Here is a 21,456-nt window from a genome sequence, read left to right on the forward strand (position 1 = left end):
AGATTCAATCTTGCATAATTATTTACAGAGAACACAAATAAACAACCAAAATGTCCAATAATGTGTGACCTTGTTACGAGTATGGAGCTAATAACTGTGGAATATTCATGTGTCATACCCTCCTGCACTAAAATCATTACAGCAGAGACTAATGTATGGATTTCCTTAACACCATGTGCAGCACATTTACAGATGACAGGCACAGCATAATCAGCATTATGTGGCTTTGATATTTAGTCAGAAGTATGTAATAAAAAGCCTTGTGAACGCATGAGAAGATCAGTGTGGATATTCGATCCACCCGGGCAGCATGCCTAGACCCCCCCGGAGAATTGGACCCGAGCAGGCAAGCCACTCTCTCCTGCGTCACCTTGCTAAGTAGAGCATGGCAGAGGTCCACACTACAGGTAGCAGCTGGCGGCTGTTTGGAGACCTGGAGGGAGCAGCCTCAAACCCCCCCACTGATCGATACTTTTCACTCAGCATTTACAGCTTAGTTTACCAACACCGGCCTTTATAAGTTCTGATACCTTGTTAACGCGCAAGTGCCCTCTAGGCGGCTTCACCGCGAAGAGGAGGACTCCACTCCACTGCACGACGCAGAGCTCCCCACGGCGGCTTGCACTGAATCATCCTCAGGAGCAGTGTGAAGGCAGACATCCTCTCCAGTTGCACATCAGGTCTAGTCAGACGTTGTCAACAAGACAGGGAGTGGCAGACGTGTGGCTAAAGATAGATCCAACGCCGGCAACAAGGCATTCGAGGGGGCTTTATTTCATGATGGCTAGGTTTTTGACAGGCAGATGAGGTGTTGGGGAAAAGTACCAGCTATATGTCACAGCCAGAAGCCTAACATCTGATTCTCACGTCAATGACGAGACACACATAGGAACCTGGGGATTGTTTTCGGAAATGTCAGTGATGATTCATGGATGGAAAAGATGTCAGCTACTGGAAGCAGTGTAGACAATTCTAACAAATAAATAATAAATCAAAATAATTATTTGTAGTTGGGTAACGAGTTAGAGACATGTGCCACAAATGTCTGAACAATGACTGCAGTCGTCTGATAGTCACACACTCACACACCTGGTGGCATTTCATGAGCTGGGATTCTGAGGTAACACGTCTCAACTATCTTCCACTTCAAAATGAGAAGATTACATTTTGAGCCTGAGCCTATTGTTGTCAACTGTATCAGTGGAATTTGATTAGAATAGATTATTTTACTGTAAGAGGTAACCTATGAGAGGGAGCTGAAGCTAAATCTGTCTTTAGTCTACACTGATATGGAATAGGAAGCAAACCTCTGCCTGTATCCGAATTGTCTTTAAAGAAAGTCTTTATTTTCATCTAATTTGTATGTAAAGCACTCTGAGCTGCATTTCTTGAAGAGGCTATATATATATAAAGTTTATTATTATTATCATTATCATCATTATTATTATATAACATTTTCATGGAAAGCACAAAAGATAAGTGTTTCCATTTAAGTATCTGACCAAATGATTTAAGAAGGGTCCAAATCTCTCCTCCTGTTCCTGAGTTATAACGTTACACAAGAAAAGTGTTGCCATGATGTCATAGTTAAGTTGACCTTTGACCTTTTGGGATACAAAATTATATCACTTCATCATTTTAACCCATTAAACAATAACGTGTAACATATTAAGCACGTTATTATGTTTTGTCAACTAAAAAAAAAATTTAAGATTGCCTCGACATTGACGGCTTACCGCTAAATTCAAATCAGTTTATTTTTCAGTTCCGGTGAACACGTTCGCCATAGATGAGGAAACTCTCTCGAGGGGTCCCCGAGATATTGTGTTAACGAGAACAGGACGTGCGGAGGGAAAAACTGAAAACACGGCGCCTCCGGCCATGGCTGTCTCCGGCGCGGAGGCATAAAAATAGGATGAATGAATAGTGGAAATGTGTTTATGAATTCTCAGTGGCTCCAGGTGAAAGTTTAATTGGGCAGTTGTTGACAAGATCAAAATAACATCCATTCAAGCTCATGTTGACAGCACGAGCGCTCATTCCTTCACATTTCAAATGATTCCGAAACCTTGTTTTTCACAGTAGATTTATCTCGAATGAGTTTGACACATGTTAATTCTCCGTGGCTGTGTTCGCACCATCTCTCCATCAGTAATCTATATGGCAACTGCTGCTTATCAACAGTATAAACATGGCAAAATAGGCTTATAGTATCTTTAATACCCCAGACTCTCTTGCATGTGTTTACATTTTAGTATATTCAAACAATGCATGTTGCAAGTGAAGAAATAAGCTATGTTATTATACAGGGGAAATTCATGTGAAACTATCTGAAGACTGATTTTAGATCACATTCACTGTTTAGTGGCAGTAACATCTGCCCAGCTAACAACTAAAACCCCTTCAAGCTTTAAAATGTGTAGGCTGCATTCATATTTCAGCGACCAGGGTTGTGAGCAACAGAAAGCTGGACACAAACCCCGCTGAAGGCCACAACCAAAATAAACAGAAGACTTAGGTCACAGACAGGATTAGGATTTAGAAATATTATCCAGAAAGTTATTTTGGTGTTTAGAAAAAGACAGTAACCTTTAAGTCTTTTTCCTTCTTTCTTCCTAAACTCAAAATGCACAGACCTGAGGATATGTTCCTCTTGGGAGTCGCAAAAGAATAATATTCCATTTACCGGAGGTTCCAGAGTTCTAGAGTAAAATAATTTTGCCTGTAAATCTTTGCATGGCTTCATAGGAGCAAACACAAGGGCAGTGCATGTCAGTATTGCATTCAAATTAAAATGCTTATATTAGGGAAATGTATCGTGGAGTCCCTGGCAGTGATGAAGATACTGTGCATATCAGCTAATGATGCAAAATCTGTGCCACTTTTTTATAATGAACAGAACAAAATATGGACACTTTTCATAATAATATTAGAGATATTACATTACATGTCATTTAGCTGACGCTTTTGTCCAAAGGACTTTTTAGTACACTAAACATTTATGAGGGGCCACTTAGGCGTTCAGTATCTTGCCAAGGACACTTCGGCATGCAGATGGGGAAGAGTGGGGTTTGAACCGGCAACCTTCATGTTGGAGAATGCCCGCTATACCCCCTTGGCCACACCGCCCCATAGATATCAGACTTGTTGTTTTGCTTTGTTGATTCATTGTCCAGCCGTGTACAGTGCTATTGCCCATAAGGTTTTTACCATCCATGCAGACAGTCAGAACTCATTGTTTCAGCTCCAGCTGTGCACATAGCCGCAAGAAGCATGCAATGCAGTTCTCTCTCACACAAGAGAACCTTTTCTGTTCTGAAAACTCATGGATCCGCCAGTTTTATTCGGAGCCGCTCGAAAATATAAGGTTTTCTTCCCTCGGCTGTGTCCCACCCCTCCACTAAACTTCATGGAAATCGGCTGTGTAGGTTTTTACGCAAGCTTGCTAACTAATAAAGAAAAGAATGATGCAAACATAACCACCTCGATGGAGGTAAGAGAGAAAAACCGCCGTCCATCTCTAACCTCTTATCCATTGAGGGCTGCAAAGAGGGTGGAGAGTCACAGTTGACATTTGGCAAAAAGGCGGGATACACCATGGACAGGTCGTCAGTAAAGAATGAAAGAAGTTATCCTCAATTTTACATTCAAAATAATTATTTTTCAGTAGTTTGAGTTCATGGACTTTAACCTTGAAACTGAATAAACCCTCTTTAAGATGTGGATTCAAATGTTGCTTTGATTACAAGTTTATGCCTTTATCCTGCTAAGATCTGTCCAACTCAAATAATAAAGAAAAGTAAAGCAAAACCTTAATTTATAATTCAACTAAGAAAAAAGTCCTTTAATGTTAGACTAATTGGATGTTCTATTACATTGTACAGGTGCACTGAGATTAATACATCTCTGCATTCCTCACAATATCACAAATTCAATCAGTGCTAAAGCAAATTGTAAGATGACATAATCCTTAGAAGTCCCACAACGGGGGAAATCTGTATCTCATCAACTTACGCCGAAAGACAACAGTGAACGACTGAAATGAGATTAATCAAACGTTCCTCCGCATGAGCTTCTTGATACGCTGTGAGAGCCGCGTCGCTCTGCTTCCAACGCTGCGACGCGGAAACACAAGCAGGACAAAATGTTTCCTACAGCTCTCAGAGGGAACCCCTGCAGAGACGGCCCATCATGTGGCCATTTTGGCATTCATGAGCATGATTGATGACACGGCGATGGAGGCAACGTTTGAGAAATCCCCCTCTGCTCCGGGACAAGACACGATTGTTTGGCTTCTCTCTTTTCTGATAGTCTCCCCCTCTGCTTCTCCATGGGACACACACACATTGTGTTACTGTCTGTGGCTGAAAGCAGCCTCAAATACTGGCCCCTTCACAAAAACTCCATCAACGGCTGCCAATCCCAAAAGATCCATTATCTGCTGTTTTATCACGAATAGTAGGAGGTTTGCAGGGTGAAAGGTAAAAGCATAAACCCCACAAGCAACAGCTGTGATCCTGCAGGCCTCTAGTCCCGTGCAGATCTGCTGTATCTCCATGTGTGACTGACAGGAAGGTCACAATAATCTGACAATACATCACAGCAACACTGACGTATGCTGCAGGGGCTAACAAAGTCACCTGGCCGCCCCCTCACACAGGCACTCCCATTTAGCCCTTTTTAATCCCCATACATCCCATTACACGACAGCGGAGAACCTGTGCACATTACACGCTTCGGCAGAGACCGTTTTGCCTCATTGTTCAGGCAGCCAAGGATCACATCAAACATCAGCAACGTTATTTCTTTCCCCCGTCTCTCCATCTCCAGGCTGGGAGTAAACAGCCCCGGACGTCAGATGACTAGGTGACAGAGAACGACGTGTTAAGAAGTTCCACTGAAACCTGCAGTCAGCCGTGTGACTCACTTTCCACATCTTCCCATCTTGTCTCAGACGTTGGGTATTCCACTGGAAATTGAGACGATGAGGGCACGACTGAGAGCGGGTCTGCTTTTTTTTTTAACCAGAGCGAAGAAGTACTGGTTTTTAAATTGGTTTTCAAAGGCTAAATTTTAAGGATTTAAAATTGCAAAAAATGTGTGAATTTGGCAGTAATCAAATCAGAATTAAGTGCAGTGTGCTGTGGAGAGGGAGATACTCTGGACATTTTAAGATGTGTGGTCACTCCAAAGACTTTTAGAGAAATCTGATGCTCATGCTCCCATGTTTCAGAAATGCCTTCACCGTGTTGCTGCTGACAGCCTCCAGTCTGCCCCGGTCAGCAGGCAGAGGCATCGGCCGAGTCTTGTGGAATCACAGTATCATCTGAGCCTTTAAACTTTAGATAATAGCAACATTTCAGTCAATAACACTGACTCCACTGCTGTCATTCCACCTGACCTGGCTCCTTCTGTTTGACCAAACACCAACAGCAGCCAAAAACCGGCAATTTGAAGCTTTTTGCTTGTATCCGCACTCAAAAACACACGGTGGCTGTGGCTGAGCATTTTAAGCGGTGCTGTGAAAAACTGTATCCTGCTGTTATTCTACCATTATATTCACTATAATTCAACCGTCACAAACACAATTGATTTTGGCAAGATGAGGTTCTCAAATTGTAAAAGGCTGAATGAAAACAAAAGTATTTATTAACATAAACCTGCTAAAGATTCAAACGTCATTCATAAAGCACGGTCTCTCCGTTGAATCTCACATCAAAAGAAGCCAGAGCTCACACATCTGTCACCACAGCTTCACGTTGAAGGATCTGCCTATATCATCTAATGCTGATTTCAAGAAACCAAGCAGCAAAGAGCTGTCATCTAACATGAATGTACAGTACGTCATGCTGGGGCAGTGAAGGCATCATTTATATACAGCAGGTGTAGCACTTACATCAAGGCTGACATTTTTTCTCAAATCATTAGTGAGTTAATAGAGTGTGATGGCAGCTGTATGGCTGACAGGAACAATAAGCTATACGGGAAGCTTTAAGAGCCGCTCTCCACCGAGTCCCATGAGGACCCACTAATCTACAAGTACTGGAATATTATCTCCTAACTAATGTCAAGAATGAACATGCTCACCATCTGCCACAGGGGGGGCTCTTAACCCATTCAGTGCCACCTCCTAATAGTTCATATTGCACACCAATGATATGAAATGAAATTAGAAAGAAGGTCACGAAAACTTTTGAACTTCTGTTATGATATTGGGTAATCTGTCAGTAAAACCCCCAATTCTTCAATGTAGTTCATAGAGCCTTTAACTACTCATTAATTACATAGAATAATATTAAAATAATACTTTAAAACTTTTAGTACTGAGTACACTTGCTGGATTTTCCACACAAATGAACTATTAATACCAAGAAACTACCAAATTGTCAATATAGCAAAGCAAGCTACCATCAGTGAGATGAATGTTATGAACTTCCAGAGTTTAACAAAGTGAAAGATGAAGATCTCCACAGAGAACATGTCGTGCATTCCTCCCTCCGATACATTTCCACCTTTACTTCAGTCAAGCCTTGGCTCAGCCCTGACGTTGTTTGCATGAGTGAAAGGCAGTCTGTCGGAGGCCTGAAGGACATGCCCATCACCGTTTGAATTTTGCTGAGGTGCTGATAATGTGTTGCCTCTCCGGCAGACGTGCGTAAGGTTTTAGGACTCATTCAAAGAGCTGATCAAAAGACGTTTATTCAGGGTGACATCATCTGGAGATGAGAAGAGATTGCGTGTTTCACTCATTTGGGAGATTAGTCCTGATGTCAGGGAGCCGGATCCAAAGGATTTAATCAGGTTGTTATTCAACCCATCTCTGAGCAGGTGTGCCCATTGTCACATCACATACACAGCTTTTTTCCACTCGTGCCAGATTCCCTCCTCCTCACAAGGGTCTTTGGCCCTGGAACATAACAATGAAGACCTGGAGAGGAACTTCGCCTGAGTTAATAGGAAACAAACACATGTGACTGTCCTTTGAGTGAATACATATAGTCTCATAAATAACAACTGTGCTAAGTGTCACTAAATAGCATCCTGTGAATCACAGAAATGTACAAATTAATATCATGTACCTTTAGAATTTATTTGGGGATAGATATTTGGTGTACAAAGTGTACTATTAATATAGTTACACGTGTTACAGTATGAACTATCAAGAATACTTTTGAACAGCGTGTTTCGAAGACTGTTGCTTCATTTTCCTGGTTCTTACAGTCAACAGAGAATCCAATTTAAAATCATTCAATCTGAATTATAACCTCTTACGATCTCTGTCTGTTTGATACCTGGGACTGTCCATACCGGCTTGAATGTGTCATTTAGTCAATTAGGAATGAAATGAGATAACTGCTCAGTATAGGGCGGCGGCTGGAATTAAGTACAACGGGTGATTCATGGTTATGGACTGGAGCGTTGCCGGAGCCAGCAGTTCCACTTCACCTTATCACCTCATTTTCGCAGGAATCAGAGTTAATCTGCCGAGTTGACCGTTTCATTATGTCTGCTTGGTTAGTGCTGTCAGGGACCTCTGCTGGACACATTCATCCCAACACAGCTGGTTTCACATGGAGTGTGGATGCTGGCTGGTATCAATCCGATTCTGTTTTATTTAATACAGCACCAGATATCAACATACGTTAACTCAAAGCACTTTACACAGTAAGGCCGACAATTTACAAAAATATAGAGAAATCTGAAAGTTTCCACAATGAGCAAATATTGGTTGTGGAGAGAAAACGACAAAACCGCTAGAAGAAGCAGACTCAATGTGCCTCGACCGGTCCAGACATCATTATAGGCTGCAATCACCAAGCAGCACATTAAAGTAATAGTTCACCCAAAAATGAAAATTAACTCCTCCTCTATGTGCCCCCCTACTCCGATAGAGGGCTGGTTAAAGTGTTACTTTTTGAGTCCCAGGGGTGAACAGCAATGCAGCCAAATCCAATAGAATCGAAGTAAATGGTGACCACTTCTTCAAACATAAAAAAACAGGAAAAAACAGGAAAAAACATGACGCCGTTTCGAGTCGGATTTGAATGTCGGGGGCTTACGGGCACTTGGATGACACCACAGGAGCAGTATGGAGGCATTTTCTGTTTGTTTTTTATATTTGAAAAATCATATTGGATTTGGCTGCAGCGCTGTTTACTCCCTGAAATTCCAAAAGTGTTTTGTGGACTTATGAACACCTCACCCACACCTTTATCGGCAAAGTGCTTAGTAGATAATGAGTGCATTTTCATTTTCAGGTGAACTATCCCTTCAACTAAAGTGCTGTTCACCCTGTTCTGTCAGTGTAGGACACAGGAGCCCGCTGCAGATGTTGGTCACCACCCTGTCAGGTCAATTAGGACAATTTGACATCTGAGCGCATCCCTTGAGTGCGGTTTAAAAACTTCTCCCGGTGACTCACGGCTACTTCAGAGAGTGACAGGTGGTGGATGCAGTCAGCAGGACGCTCCTGCACCATAGAAGCGGTTCTATCATTTTCTCTTTTATTACATCTTCAATGAGTTGCAGCGGGATCAACATCAGAAAGCATCACAAAGAAACTGTCCTCCACGCACACTTCAAATAAAAATGCAGAAACGCTGGATTTGGAAGGTGTTGACCCGAGCAGCCTTACCTGGGATCTCCTGGAGAGGAACATGTGCGAAGCTGAAGCCTTTCCCAACGCATGCCTCCCTCACCTCGCTGCAATTCCGCGCTTTAAAATCTGCCCTCGACGCCACATAGAGCACAGAGAAGGTGCACAGGATGGTCTCCAGCCTGAGCATGGTTCACTTCGACAACAGATCCCTTAATGTGTCCGGTTCTCTGCAGCGGGGTCCCGCTTGCTGGTGAAACTCCGAATGCAGCAGCAGCAGCTCCGCAGGGGATACACTTGATGAAGCCTTTCCCAACTAAACTACGAGTGAAAACATTCCCCACCTCTCCTCAAACAAGAAGCTAAACGGGGCTGTGCTGCAGCCGAGAGTGGTGAATCAAAGTCCCCCCGGCGCCGCAGACAAGAGAACCGAGAGGGTCGAGGAGCCACATGAATCCAGGCGGTGCGCAATTCTCCCTCTGGGCGCGTTGACTCCAACTTCGCGGAGCGCACGGAGCCTCCTGGTCTCTGCTGCGCTGGAGTGGAAATGCTGTGGAGAGCCAGTGTGTGTTCGGATCAGATGCACTGGCGGAATACAAAATATGGAGTGGAATCCAGCCTCGTCCATTCAAGTGGGTGGGGGTGATGAGGGGGCTGCAAGTCGGCACCTACCACCGGGGATGTGTTGGGAAGTTAATCCGAAAATCATATAGGGCTCCAGGGGAGCGTGGACCACGGGATGTTATAAATAATACCAGAGAGGAGAGAAGATGTAGCTGATGTTTGTGATGTTTCACCAGTTAAGGTACAAACAGCATCAGGAAGTATTGCTTTAGACTCCCTGGTAAACCTTTGAGGCACAGCTGGAGTGGTGGGGATATATAACAGTTATATAGCTAAATACGTATCACTATAAACCCTTATGGGTGTATTTTACTATTTTTCTAATAATAATAGTAAAAAAGTTTGTTGCTACCTAAGAGGTTATGTGTCCATCTGTATTTGTTAGTTTGTTAGCTATATCAGGCTTACAGAAATTGTAGGTTTATTATGTGGCTTCAGGAATTTTGTTTAAATTTGTATTTACTACTTTGGGTTGTATTTTATTGATTGCATGGTAGTGGCAGATAGAATTTATATGAATCAGGGGCCATAATACATGGATCTTGATGAAAAAATTTGTGTTTATGGATCAGATCTTTTGTTGTGTGCAATTTGGTGCAGATACATTGACAAATCATGAGGGGACTGCTGGGCCTTGCTGGAGGTATATATTCTAGTGAGTGTCATTCTAATTTGTGAAACAACTTCTTCAACCATTTTTTGGCCTTTACTATGGTAATGTTCCATTGGCGGGGAATTTTCAGGATTTAGACAATGTAGCTGTTGGCATTTTTTTTTTTTTTTCACATTCATGTGTCACCAAAGCAAAACACCAGAAGCACAGAATCAAACAGTATTAACGTGAGGATCTAGAGGATTCGACGAGGACCAGAAGGCAAGCATTCATGGCTTTATTGATTTTGGAACAGCCTGATCCTCGGGTAGATCAACAGTGGATTAACATGGGCTGCAATGAATTCCTATTGGTATGATGCCACATTTTGAAAGGTACTTTAAAGTGACAGCTTCCTTCAGTGCAGGATGCTGCCCTGCACGATTTTGGATTAGATGTGCAAATCCTCAGGTTTAGAAGAGATAGATTCTCATCTTCTGTGGTGAAAGAGTCTCAATTTCACATTCATGGGGTCATATGAAAAATTTCAGGAGATAAATTATATAAAAATACATTGATTTAATGCTCAATATGTCCCTGATTGTATCTCCCTTGGGTGATAATGACAAGTATAGAAAAGAACTTGTTGGTCTTTATTATTTTAGAAATTTGTCTGTGAAAACTATTGCCTGTACATATAGACACATTATGCATATCCTTCCTACTGTCCACACATGAAGCTCCAATATCCCGTAAAACAAACTCTGCCATCTTGCGCTGATGACATTGTTTGGATTAAATATTGTAGATATAAATAACTAATGAAAACCAACTGACTGGAAACATTTGCATTTGGACATAGTGTGTGATAAGAACCATGTTAAATGACAAACTAACTTCAGTAAAAAATGTATAAGACATGTTTAAGGCAGACACTTCCAACTAACATGGAGGAGGTAGGGTGTGTGGCCTATATTGCCTGTCACCACGGGGCAAATGAGAGATTTTGGCCTCACTTTTGGGAGCTCTCTAGTCGACCATCTTCTTATAGCCTGCAGTCTATGGAGAACACACACAAATCTTACACTAAATATATACGTTTCTTCATGTCTCAGATGTCATGTCTTTGTGCTACATGCTATTGTCCATGATGCACTTACAGACATTACAAAACCTTCTCAAACTCTATTGTTAACATAATCTGAAGAACAAATGTAGTGACTAAAATAGAACATGTAATTAAAGGATGACAGAAGCAGTGGTTAGTCTGAGGGATCCCTCAGCTCCACTTATATGGGGAGACTTCTTGACCTGGACATGTCACAGTTAATTAACGTATATCCGACTCTGAAACTCCAGGGACAGTTTCAGCCAAATGAAAAATTTTGATACAATGAAAAATGTATTTAATGGGAAATTCTGCGGCCGAGATCGCTGTCAAGTTGACTAACGAGACTGTGAAGGACTCCATGAATGGTTTCTGTGTGTGTGTTAGTGTGTGTATGTGTGTGAGTGTGTGTGTGTGTGTGTATGCGTTGCCTTCAGTGCTATGTGAACGTCCCATTTGTGATACATTTTGTTATTTTTTTCCTTCAGCAGCCTCCTCTAGCTCTTCCTGGGATTCCCAGGCACTCCCAGAGATGTAGTCCGTCCTATGTGTTCTGAGTTTTTCTCGGGATTTGCTGCCAGCAGGTCAAACCCAACGCTCCTCAGGAGGAAGGTGTAGACAAACAGTCACAAACACAAATGCAGATATAAGGGAGGAGAATGAGGATGAACTTAACTGAATGAAATATTTTTAATACAACTAGCAGAACTTGGATAGAACTGATCTGAGCTGTGTCACCTGCAGTTGTCACAATGAAGAAATTATCAGTTGAAGGAACGCAAGCTCAGGAGAAACCAGGCGTTATAACACAGAACATATACCAGAACCACATTAACAGGCAAATTCAGGGGCTGAGTTGTTTTTCCTTGTGACTTCTTGTCAAACATTGTGACACAGGAACCACACTGAGCACCTGGAACAGCTCACTTGCAACTGACAGCTACGTGATCAGCACCCTGGAGAGCGCCGCGTCCTGAGCCGCCTCACCTGGTTTCTTCTGATGTGGAAAATGTGACCGCTGCATCGAGATCCTCTGAGGCTGCAGACATTTTTCAGCAGAGCAAAGAATGAGACCAACAAACCTGCAAGACTTCCTCCTCTTCAGGTACGGTCTCGTTCTTTTGTTTATCGGCCAAATCTTGTGTTTATTATAGGGGATGTTCGTCCCTAAAACAACGGTGATACTGGTGCTGGTGTTTTAACTATGAGAACTGATGATGATGAGGGCTAGAGAAGCACCACGTTATAGGTCATGTTGATGTATATTGTTAGATGTGAGTTTATAGGGATTCTTGGCATTTGACTTGCACACTTTCATGAAAGACTGAATTTCCCCCACCGAGGAGCATTTTGTCTGGTATTTAGTAACACAAAAGTACTGGAGGGATTTCCACGAAAAGGATTAATAACTTGATCCAGGATCCCCCCCCCCCCCCCCCCACACCCACACCCACCCACCACTTTCTCTAATTTTAGGAGATAGGGCAAGTCAATAAAGTTAAAGCTGCCCTTTTACATCATGCGTATTAGCATGGTGTAGTTTTGTAAACTGAACTATAAATGCAATAATTATAGGATTGAACACCTTTTATTTAAATTCACTACTCATATCCAGGTAGCTGGAGAAGAATAATAAAACAAACCACAATCAATTAGCTAAGAGGTTTATAATCTCTAAGTCAAGAGGGGAACGGAAGAGTTTTGAAGTGGAGGAAAAGAAAATTATTAAATCGAGTGTGGGATTGGTGGTAAAAATTGAAAGAGAGAAAGTTTTCACAACTTCACAAACTTTCAAGCTAATTTCCCTGGAGTCATGACAACAGAAACAAGACAATTGCTGAGTATTTGAATATGAGTAAATGTGTTCTCCCAGGCTGGCATACTCATGGACTTTGATTTCCCTCCTATATACTATACCTACAGTGGGTCTATAGTTGGGGCAGCTGCTCCCTCTCAGTTCTCATATGGCTGAGAAAATCCATGTTTATTCTAGGCAGCAACCAAGGTGTTAGAATTGGAGGCGTGGAGACACGCTGAGCTGATTCCATGATCTAATGAAACCAGAATCATCTGCAAATAACAGTGACTCAAAACTCCTGTTGTTGTTCTACAGTGCCTATGATAAACAGTGAAGTAGTGTAAAGCACATGCTTTTGTGGATCTCATGTTATATATATATATATATATATATATATATATATATATATATATATATATTGCCATATATATATATATATATATATGGCAAGCACAGAGCATGCTTGACTTAATGCCAATAATCTGAATAGGGCTATCTCTCTCATTGTGTTGGGACAACTTTACTTATGGTACCTGACACAATATACATGTGAAGTATATATTCAACAAATCCTTGATACGTGTAGAAAAAATCTGACGTAATCCCTGCGACTCCATTATTGTCTTTGCTGAAGTGAAAACACTGTTTGTTGTTCTGCAGTGTGATATTACTCTTGAATCAAAGGTTCAAGCAGCAGCATGATCCCCTGTCATGCATGTCTAGCATAGGGGTTTTCATATTGGCTGTGTAGTATCTGTGCAGCTCTTCCTGTGTTGTTCCAAAAATGTTTATGATGTGTACTATGTGAATTTTTAGTGTTGCCCATCTGCCATCTACAAACAAGGAGGCGGGGATTCCGAGTTAACCTGCAGCCAGCCACCAGGGGGTAACCGAAAACCTTTGGCTTCAATTTTAGGAGCAGTCACTTTCTCTATCCTAACATACAGTCTAGGGTGTCTACCAAGGACACAATCTATACCGTCTCTGTTTTCCACTCTTAATATAACTACTGCCAATCACAGTGTTTGTGTCCCTGGGTGGTTCAAGCCAATAATATGCATATGATACTTCAATATTAAAGCTTCCTGATGCTGCGATCCTCTCTCTGTCCAGTAATCCCCATCCCCGCCACTGTTACATTCTGTGTATTGGCAATAAGCCTGACACAAAATGAATCTTCAGAGGGGGTGACTCAATTCAAAGTGTTTCCTCACAACACAAAAAAAGTTACAAGACTGGCTCTGCGTGTGCTCGACTCGGCACAGCAGTCAAAAGCTGGCTCGCTTCACTCACCGACTATAAGTCCAACTGAGCGCTGGAGGCTTTGGTGTATCTATAGCCAAAGGAGCCGTTGAACATTTGTATTACTATATAAGTCACTCATTGCCTTCAGTATTATTTTATTCTTAAATCATTTTCTTTATAATCTTTGTTCTAATCCTCGCCGCAGCTTAGCCATTTAATAAACAAAGTAAACAGCCAAACTCTTAACCCCCCACTCTTGGTTATTTACCTCAAGATAATGTTCATATACAACTATTAGTGAAAGATATGAAATCACTGCATTGGTCCAGTTAAGATGTTTACATGGTGACTTATCGGTAATCCTGGATTCCTGTCATGTGGTTTGTATGAATAAACGTCTGAAGGCTCCATTTGAAATTATATTTCTAAAACTTCAGGTTTCTGTTGCGTTTTTAATGTTCATCTCACAGAGCTACATATGCAGAATAACCACTCTACACGTACATCACTTTTTTATCTATACATTTCATAGATGCATCAGAATAGAACATGTGGAAAAATTTGTCTTTTACAGAAAAAGGACAAGATATATGGCTGCAGTTTTGGAGAAAAACTGTAAAACCTGATTTATTCTGAAATGTTTCATCTTCCTGAAGGTCTCTCATCACTTTGTCCGGTTTATTTCTTTATCGCACTAACTTTAGTAGAAGGGGATATATATTCCTTCAAAAGTTCCATTAAACTTTTGCTGATAAAATGTATGAATAACACTGACTATTGTGCAATGCTCCTGTACAAAGTTATATTGACATTCTATTTTATATTTTGAATGTTAAATCCTGATTTACTGGCTAAATGGAATGAAGTCACTGGAAGCAATGTATAACTCATATACTTTTACCTTCACTGTTATTATCTTGTTAAATTGCTCATCTAATTTTCTTATCAGATCTTCTGCATTGATAAACTGCAGCGCGCAGAGGGTCAGTCCTGATCACAGGTAAATCACCATTTTCAAACAAGGCTCCCTGTCCTTGGGTCAATTTTCAAAAGAAACATCTTTTCAAACTGCTGTAATTCACACTTGCCCCTCTTTTAAAAAATGATTCATGCAAATGTTAAAGTTTAAAACAAAGTTCAGGTCTCTCTTGATAAAAATGTTTTTCAGGAGCTATTTTGGTTTCGCTGAGATGATTCATGAGTGATGAGCGAGAGGAGAGAGCTGAGCAATAAACCTTGACATTAAACACGTTATCACAAGTTAGAACATTAATTATCTCCAAGCAAACGGTTTCGGTATATTGTAATGAATCGACCAACCACTTAAATCTACATCCACAGTATATTAAAGAGCAAATTTCAACAAAGTATTTTGGAAGTAGAAATCTACTTTTTACCGTTTGACTCTGAATCACAAGAGGAAAAAAACTCAACGCAAACCAACTTCAAACCGAGTTCTTCAGAACGGTCGGTTTGAAAATCATTTTCTTTCAATCATTTTTTGTAGTGAACTCCTTAACTCACTTCAGCCCTCACTGAGGGAATCAGAACTGTGGATACTCGGAGTCAGGCAAACACAAAAAAAATTCCTCCAGCCCATTTGATGTGTGTATATTTTTAGTCGCGTTGTTGGTTGTGTCGTTCAATTGAAAAATGCATCCGTCCTGAGAGACACATAGTCTCTATCAGTCTGTGGCTTCGGCAGATGTGTCCTCGTTCGAATTTCCCTGAGCAGTCTGGAGCTGTGGGGAGACATAACAGCTCCGGCTGCACAGAACAGCTGCTCAGAGGACAGCGACTCTTAATCCACTCTCAGTGAAACGAGCCGCCGTGACTCAGCAGAGCTGCGAGGGAGAAAAGAAAAGACAGACACTCCAGCGGTAAATAATCAATCAAAAATAATTAGACAGGTCTTGAACTAAAGGGGTTACCGAACCCTTGACTGCGTGCTCCGCGCCCGAGCCTGCGCTGGAAGTGGACACCAGGGTCTTTTAGTCCTGGAGAGGGGCTTCTTGAATTGCTTTCTGTGTGGACCTCCACCTGAGACCACTTTGACTTGGGTTACATAGCCATGAGTCTCACAAACCCTTTCACCATAACAAGGCTGCAATTTGAGGAGGAGAATGACGAAAGAACCTGTTCAACCCTGTCTTATTCTTAATGTCCCTTATGTCCCAAATAGAAGAAAATGAAGCATTTCAACATCAATAACGCATGGCACTTTTTAAGAAGAAAAAAAACAAAACACTCTTTGAATCCAAACTTAGTGGGTATATGCATATTTTTTGGTTCTATTCTCTTTTGTCTCATTTTGAGTCATGTTAAATGTCAAGATCGCAGTGGAAACTGAGAAGCTTTTTCACCTCATGTCTTGCAAGTCTTTCATCAACTCACATTACAATATTACATCTGGAAAGGTGCAGTGTCAGCATCTACTGCTAAACTAAAGAAGAAGAAATGATCACTTTCACCTGGTTGTCATATTTCCATTGCTGCTGATTGTAGGTCAGAGTCATTTGACCGTGAGTGAATGTCATTCCAGACCAAAGCCAGATGATTGTGGGCATTGGTGATTTTTTTGTCCACTGGAAGAGGAGCTTGAGCTGGAAAGGAAATAATTCAGTGTCTGTTTGTTTGTTGATTGGTTTGTGTGTTTCTAATAAATTTTACACAATAACAACCGAATAGATTTCGGTGCATCCCAGATGAAGGGCCAGATCCAAGAATCCAGATAGAAAGAACAATCTGGGACTGTTGGGCCTTGGTGGAGGTAGGTACTCAAGGAACTTTCATTCTATTCCAAACATGCAATTCAGAAATATATTGAAACTTTGCTGTGTAAAGTTTTTTAAATGATCAAATAGTGAAACAGTCAGAGAGGTTCGATCAAAATGCAAAAAAAAAGCTCAAACAGCATGAAAATAAAAATGAATACGTTTCAGTACAAATGTGTCGATTTATGTGTAAGTGCTGTGAGAAGTTGTGAACACGTTTGAACAGTTGAAGAGCGAGAAATGAAAACAGTGGAAATGTGTGTAGTCGATGTGGAACGGCTGAAAGCAGTGGAAGTGTCGTTTGAGGGGGGGGGGGGGGGGGGCAGCAGCTGAATTGTCATCTGAGGAGTGAAAGATGAAAGCGGTTTCAGTTCATGCGTCGCTGGTAAAAGTCGCTGAGATTTCAGCTCAAGAATGAAAATGAACTCAAGTGCTCACTGACATGTAAGAGGTGAAACTTGCAGAGTAAGTGTAAATGACGAAAGGGTAAGAAAGTCTATGATAGTTAGACAGGATCTGGTATGAGTCATTGGGGTTAACAATGTAATAACACAATCATTAAGGAGTCTCTGGGACCATTTTTCTTATAACTTTAGGGAATTACTCTACCTTTTGATATACTGTCTGACTGTAGGATTTTAAATAGAGAATAAACAGTTCAAATGTAGTATTTCTACATTGCGTTATTTGGGATCTGAGTTATTTTACTACTGTCACAGGAGATTTAATTGCGGAACCAAATGACCACAAACAAAGAGCATATCTAATTAATGTGTATCTTGTCAATCTTAATGCTAAATGATTGTGCTTTGCCAATTATAAAATAAAAAAAGAATTATAATTATATATTATAGTATATCATAATATATCATATTATATCATATTATATTCTATTATATTACTCTACGCTGTAATTGTGTTACATTAAACACATGACATTAAGCAACAGACATTATTGCTGTCACCTGAAATCAGATCCAGAGATTCTAATTAAATCAGCTTCATGAACTGAGGGTTTCCTTATTGCTGATTTTACCGTGCAGAGCAATAATCTGCCATCATCAAGCATCAGCACTGTGATGTTTCTGAGCTCACTCCCAGAATGTTCCGATTATTGTATAAAGATTGTTATCGTATACATTCATTAAAACGTGAAAAGCCTAATTACGTGGAGGAAATCTGAAGTTATGTGAACCTTGATGATGTATATTCCTCATTCCTTCTGGGCTTGGTGGTAATGTGAACCTTTAATCTTGTGATCATTATGAGGAAACTACATTGAAAATCAAGTATCTAGCTAAAAAGGCCCTTAGCCTACACAGCTCGTGTGTGGGTTATATGTTGGTATTAGGGTATATATCATCATTGATAAGAGGTTTAAAGTATTTCAGTCGTGCAGATTCATTTATTTCTCAAAGCCTTTCAATAACTTCATGACAGGAATTAAAAAGAACTTCCTCTATGGCACCATTTTTATACTTTAAGTGCATAGCATATCTCTTATATAACTACATGAACCAATTGGTACATGTATAATAATACACTGCACTGTAAAGAGATTTCTAATTTTACACTTTAAACTCCTCATGACACTAATTAAACATTAAATGTGTAACAACAATAACCTGCAGGTATAGAATAAAAACATTGTGTGATGTAGTAGAGCTCCTTTCTTGCTGTGTTTTTCACCAATGAGGATTCAGTAAAGTACGGCCACTGAGGTCCCACACGTGCTCCACAAGGCCCGAGGCGAGGGAAGACTGAATACATTTTCATTACTCATTCATCATCATCTCAGCAATTGTTCACTGCATTAGAAACAAACACGTCTTCAGGGCACGTCTTGGGCTGACTATGAGAAATGAATCCATTATATAATGAAGAATGATCAACAGTTACAGTATGCAAATACAGCAAACAACAAAACAAATTTCCCGCATGATAAATCCTGTCTGCGCCACAGTCGACTAAGGGCATGTATAGCCCTGCGTCAGCCAAACCAGTATGTTTACTGGTTTCTCAGAAACGATTGAAAGGAACACAGTTACAACCAGGAAGGCACTCGGGGCCTTTTCACACCGGAAAGTCTGAAACAAGGTTCCTGTCATTTAAACTTGATTATTATGGTTTCACATTATAATTTTACGACTTTGTTTGACACACATATTTCCTGTCATCATCTATTTGTAGGTGAGTGTTGTGAATAAGGCGGGTAATAGTCTTTCAATCTAAATGGAGAATATGAACCGCTGCAAAATGGTTATGGTATCACAACCTGCATTAGCAACTTCAGGCACGGTCCTCAAGACACTAGTTTGAATTTGTCAAATAAACATCCTCGTCGCTGAAACATTACATCGTCAGAAGCGAAGACTGCCAGAAATCCTGTGAGCAACCTCCAGTTGTTTTTGTTGTTCTCTTGTTTAATGCTGTCCCAACTTCCTGCAACTGGCCCGAAAGTCTGCAAAAGATCCAAACCATGGTTCAGTTTGGTCCAGACCAGGACCACCTCTTTTGGTCCGTTGGTCTGGACCATGGTACCAGACACATTTCACACCTGTTGTTTTAGTCTGGACTAAACTTAAACGTCCAAAGGTTGAGTCCGTTGAGCGAATGCCTTCATCAAGGACCAAGAGTTCCCTTAAATCTAATCAAGCTGCACCAAACTGGACAGAGTCGTAGATATCAGTTTCTTCATGAAGATCCATCTCAGAGATCTTTGAAAATGTCCAAAAGTGCCCCATCTTGCAATGTCAAGAAAAGTACAAAGAAATCTTGCACCCCCCCCCCTTGTTTCTTTGCCCATATTGCATCCTCCCACTGAGTTTGTGGAAATACATCTAGTAGTTTTCGCGGAATCCTGCTGACAAACAAACAACCGGGGGCGAAACCCCAACCTCGCTGGTGGAGTTAAAAATTCACAGCTTATAATCAGGACCATTTCTGACCTTGCACTAAAGCAAACCACGAGCCTCTGCCTCCCCCGGGCCCACTGAAGATTAATTAGGAAAACTACGGTAACACTGGACTTGCAGTCTAATCTGAATGTGGACCACCGCGAGGAGAGGAATTCCACCTGAGGGAACCTGCAAACAGCAACAAACAGGCCTGGTAAAGCAATAAAGCCCGGTAGATTAGCACATAAAGATAAGTGTGGTGTCATTAAACCGGACCATTTCAATGATTTATCTGGAGTCTGAAGGCCTCGGCTGCCCAAAGTCTAGTCCGGACTTTTTTTATAGTGTTTAATTCAAGTGCAAATACTTAGCCGGCTGTAATCAAGAGCTGTCAGTTATGTTGCTGCTGATTTAGCAAAAATACGACGACAGGCGAATAAAACGCGTCAATAATTAAATTCAACGTTGGGTAAATTACTTAATTCTTCGTAATAAGTCCATAATAATTTTTACATGTAAGATACTAAGTCAGACACTAACTGAATCCTGCAGTGACGACAGAAGGACATAAACAGGTGTTTCAAAATATTGCAGTTAAAGCAACAAAAATCCATGACTGAAATCCCCCATACATACAGTGCATTGTACCTTATGTATGTATCACTGCTTGCTATTCATGCTCCCCTCCATTCCCTGTGATTGCAGGGAGTTCAAAATCAGTCCTTTCCAACCAGTGACTTTTCTTTCTTTCTTTTTTTATCCGCATTTGAATCTTCATGGGATTTCTTCATTCTACTGATGTTCAGCGGGGCCGGTTTAATATGCAGCACAATCCTCCAAGCGCTGCCCCTTCCCTCCTCCCAGGGCATCTAATGAATCAGTGGCAGATACTCTTAGATAAAGCCTGTGTCAGCGTCAATGCTATATGGATCCATGGAACTCTCATAAATGATACAAAACATGTCATGCATTTGTATACCGCTTGGGCGCTTTGTTCTAAATGTCAGATGAATATTCTGAGACGTGCACTGGGCTCCGTGCTGGTTAATGTCAGAGGCCCAGAGCAGCGGCAATTAAAGCCACACAAAACAAAGTGAGGGCTGGTAACTAAAAACCAAGGATTCAGGGCGGGATCAGGATTGTTCATCTTTTTTCATTCATACTCCTTCACCTGCAATATTTCCTTGAATTATACAACAGGTGATTTGAACTCTTGAATTAAATGTTAATTTATGGAAACATAGTTAAACAACTAAACATAAAGTCAAAGGTTTGGTTTTGACGTTGGTCACAAAAAACTGAACAATTCAACCTTTTTATAATGCATTATGGCATTTCCTCAAAATATTTTATATTTTAAATCTAAAATTACTTTCTGTCAAATTTTAAAAGACAACCTCCTTTTTTCTTGAAATCCCCCAGATGAACTGACTGATGCAATAACATAATTTGATCACTGATAATGTTGATTTGAAGATGTAGATCAGTAAGATATAGTTAAGGGAAACTACCTTTCCATTAACACTATTATTGTTTCTGAATTTAGTTTGATGAGCTTGGGAGCAAAGATTATGTAAAGTTACTTTTTCATGAAAATAAACTCATTGTTGCATTCATCATTCCTTTTCATGAAAAACTATTGTTTTTAATTTAATATTTCTTGAATTATTCATAAATAAAAAAGAAAGGAAGAAAACATTTAAAGGGGTTTAATTTATTTTCTTTAAATAGTATAATATTTTGTATTTTTAAAGTATTTTTTATTCCATTATTCTTTTTAAGACATTCAATAGATTTTTCCCCTCATTTGGGATTTGGCCGA

The 21,456-nt window shown here is 40.6% G+C and overlaps 1 protein-coding gene across 2 annotated transcripts in view; it reads right to left on the reverse strand.

The window, feature by feature from the left end:
- The window catches only part of gpc6b (glypican 6b), an 80,847-nt gene extending 71,769 nt beyond the window's left edge, over positions 1–9,078 (reverse strand). The window contains exon 1 of one of the 2 annotated variants that reach the window (XM_062403358.1): positions 8,636–9,078. In XM_062403358.1, coding sequence (XP_062259342.1) covers positions 8,636–8,786 — 151 coding nt within the window. In that variant the 5' untranslated portion in view covers positions 8,787–9,078. Of the gene's footprint in view, positions 1–530; positions 657–8,635 lie in introns of those variants that run through there. The other variant, XM_062403359.1, reaches the window with a different exon arrangement.
- Between the last annotated feature and the right edge of the window lie 12,378 nt (positions 9,079–21,456).

Source organism: Platichthys flesus, chromosome 13 (genome assembly GCF_949316205.1).
Source record: "Platichthys flesus chromosome 13, fPlaFle2.1, whole genome shotgun sequence".
Classification (NCBI taxonomy): domain Eukaryota; kingdom Metazoa; phylum Chordata; class Actinopteri; order Pleuronectiformes; family Pleuronectidae; genus Platichthys; species Platichthys flesus.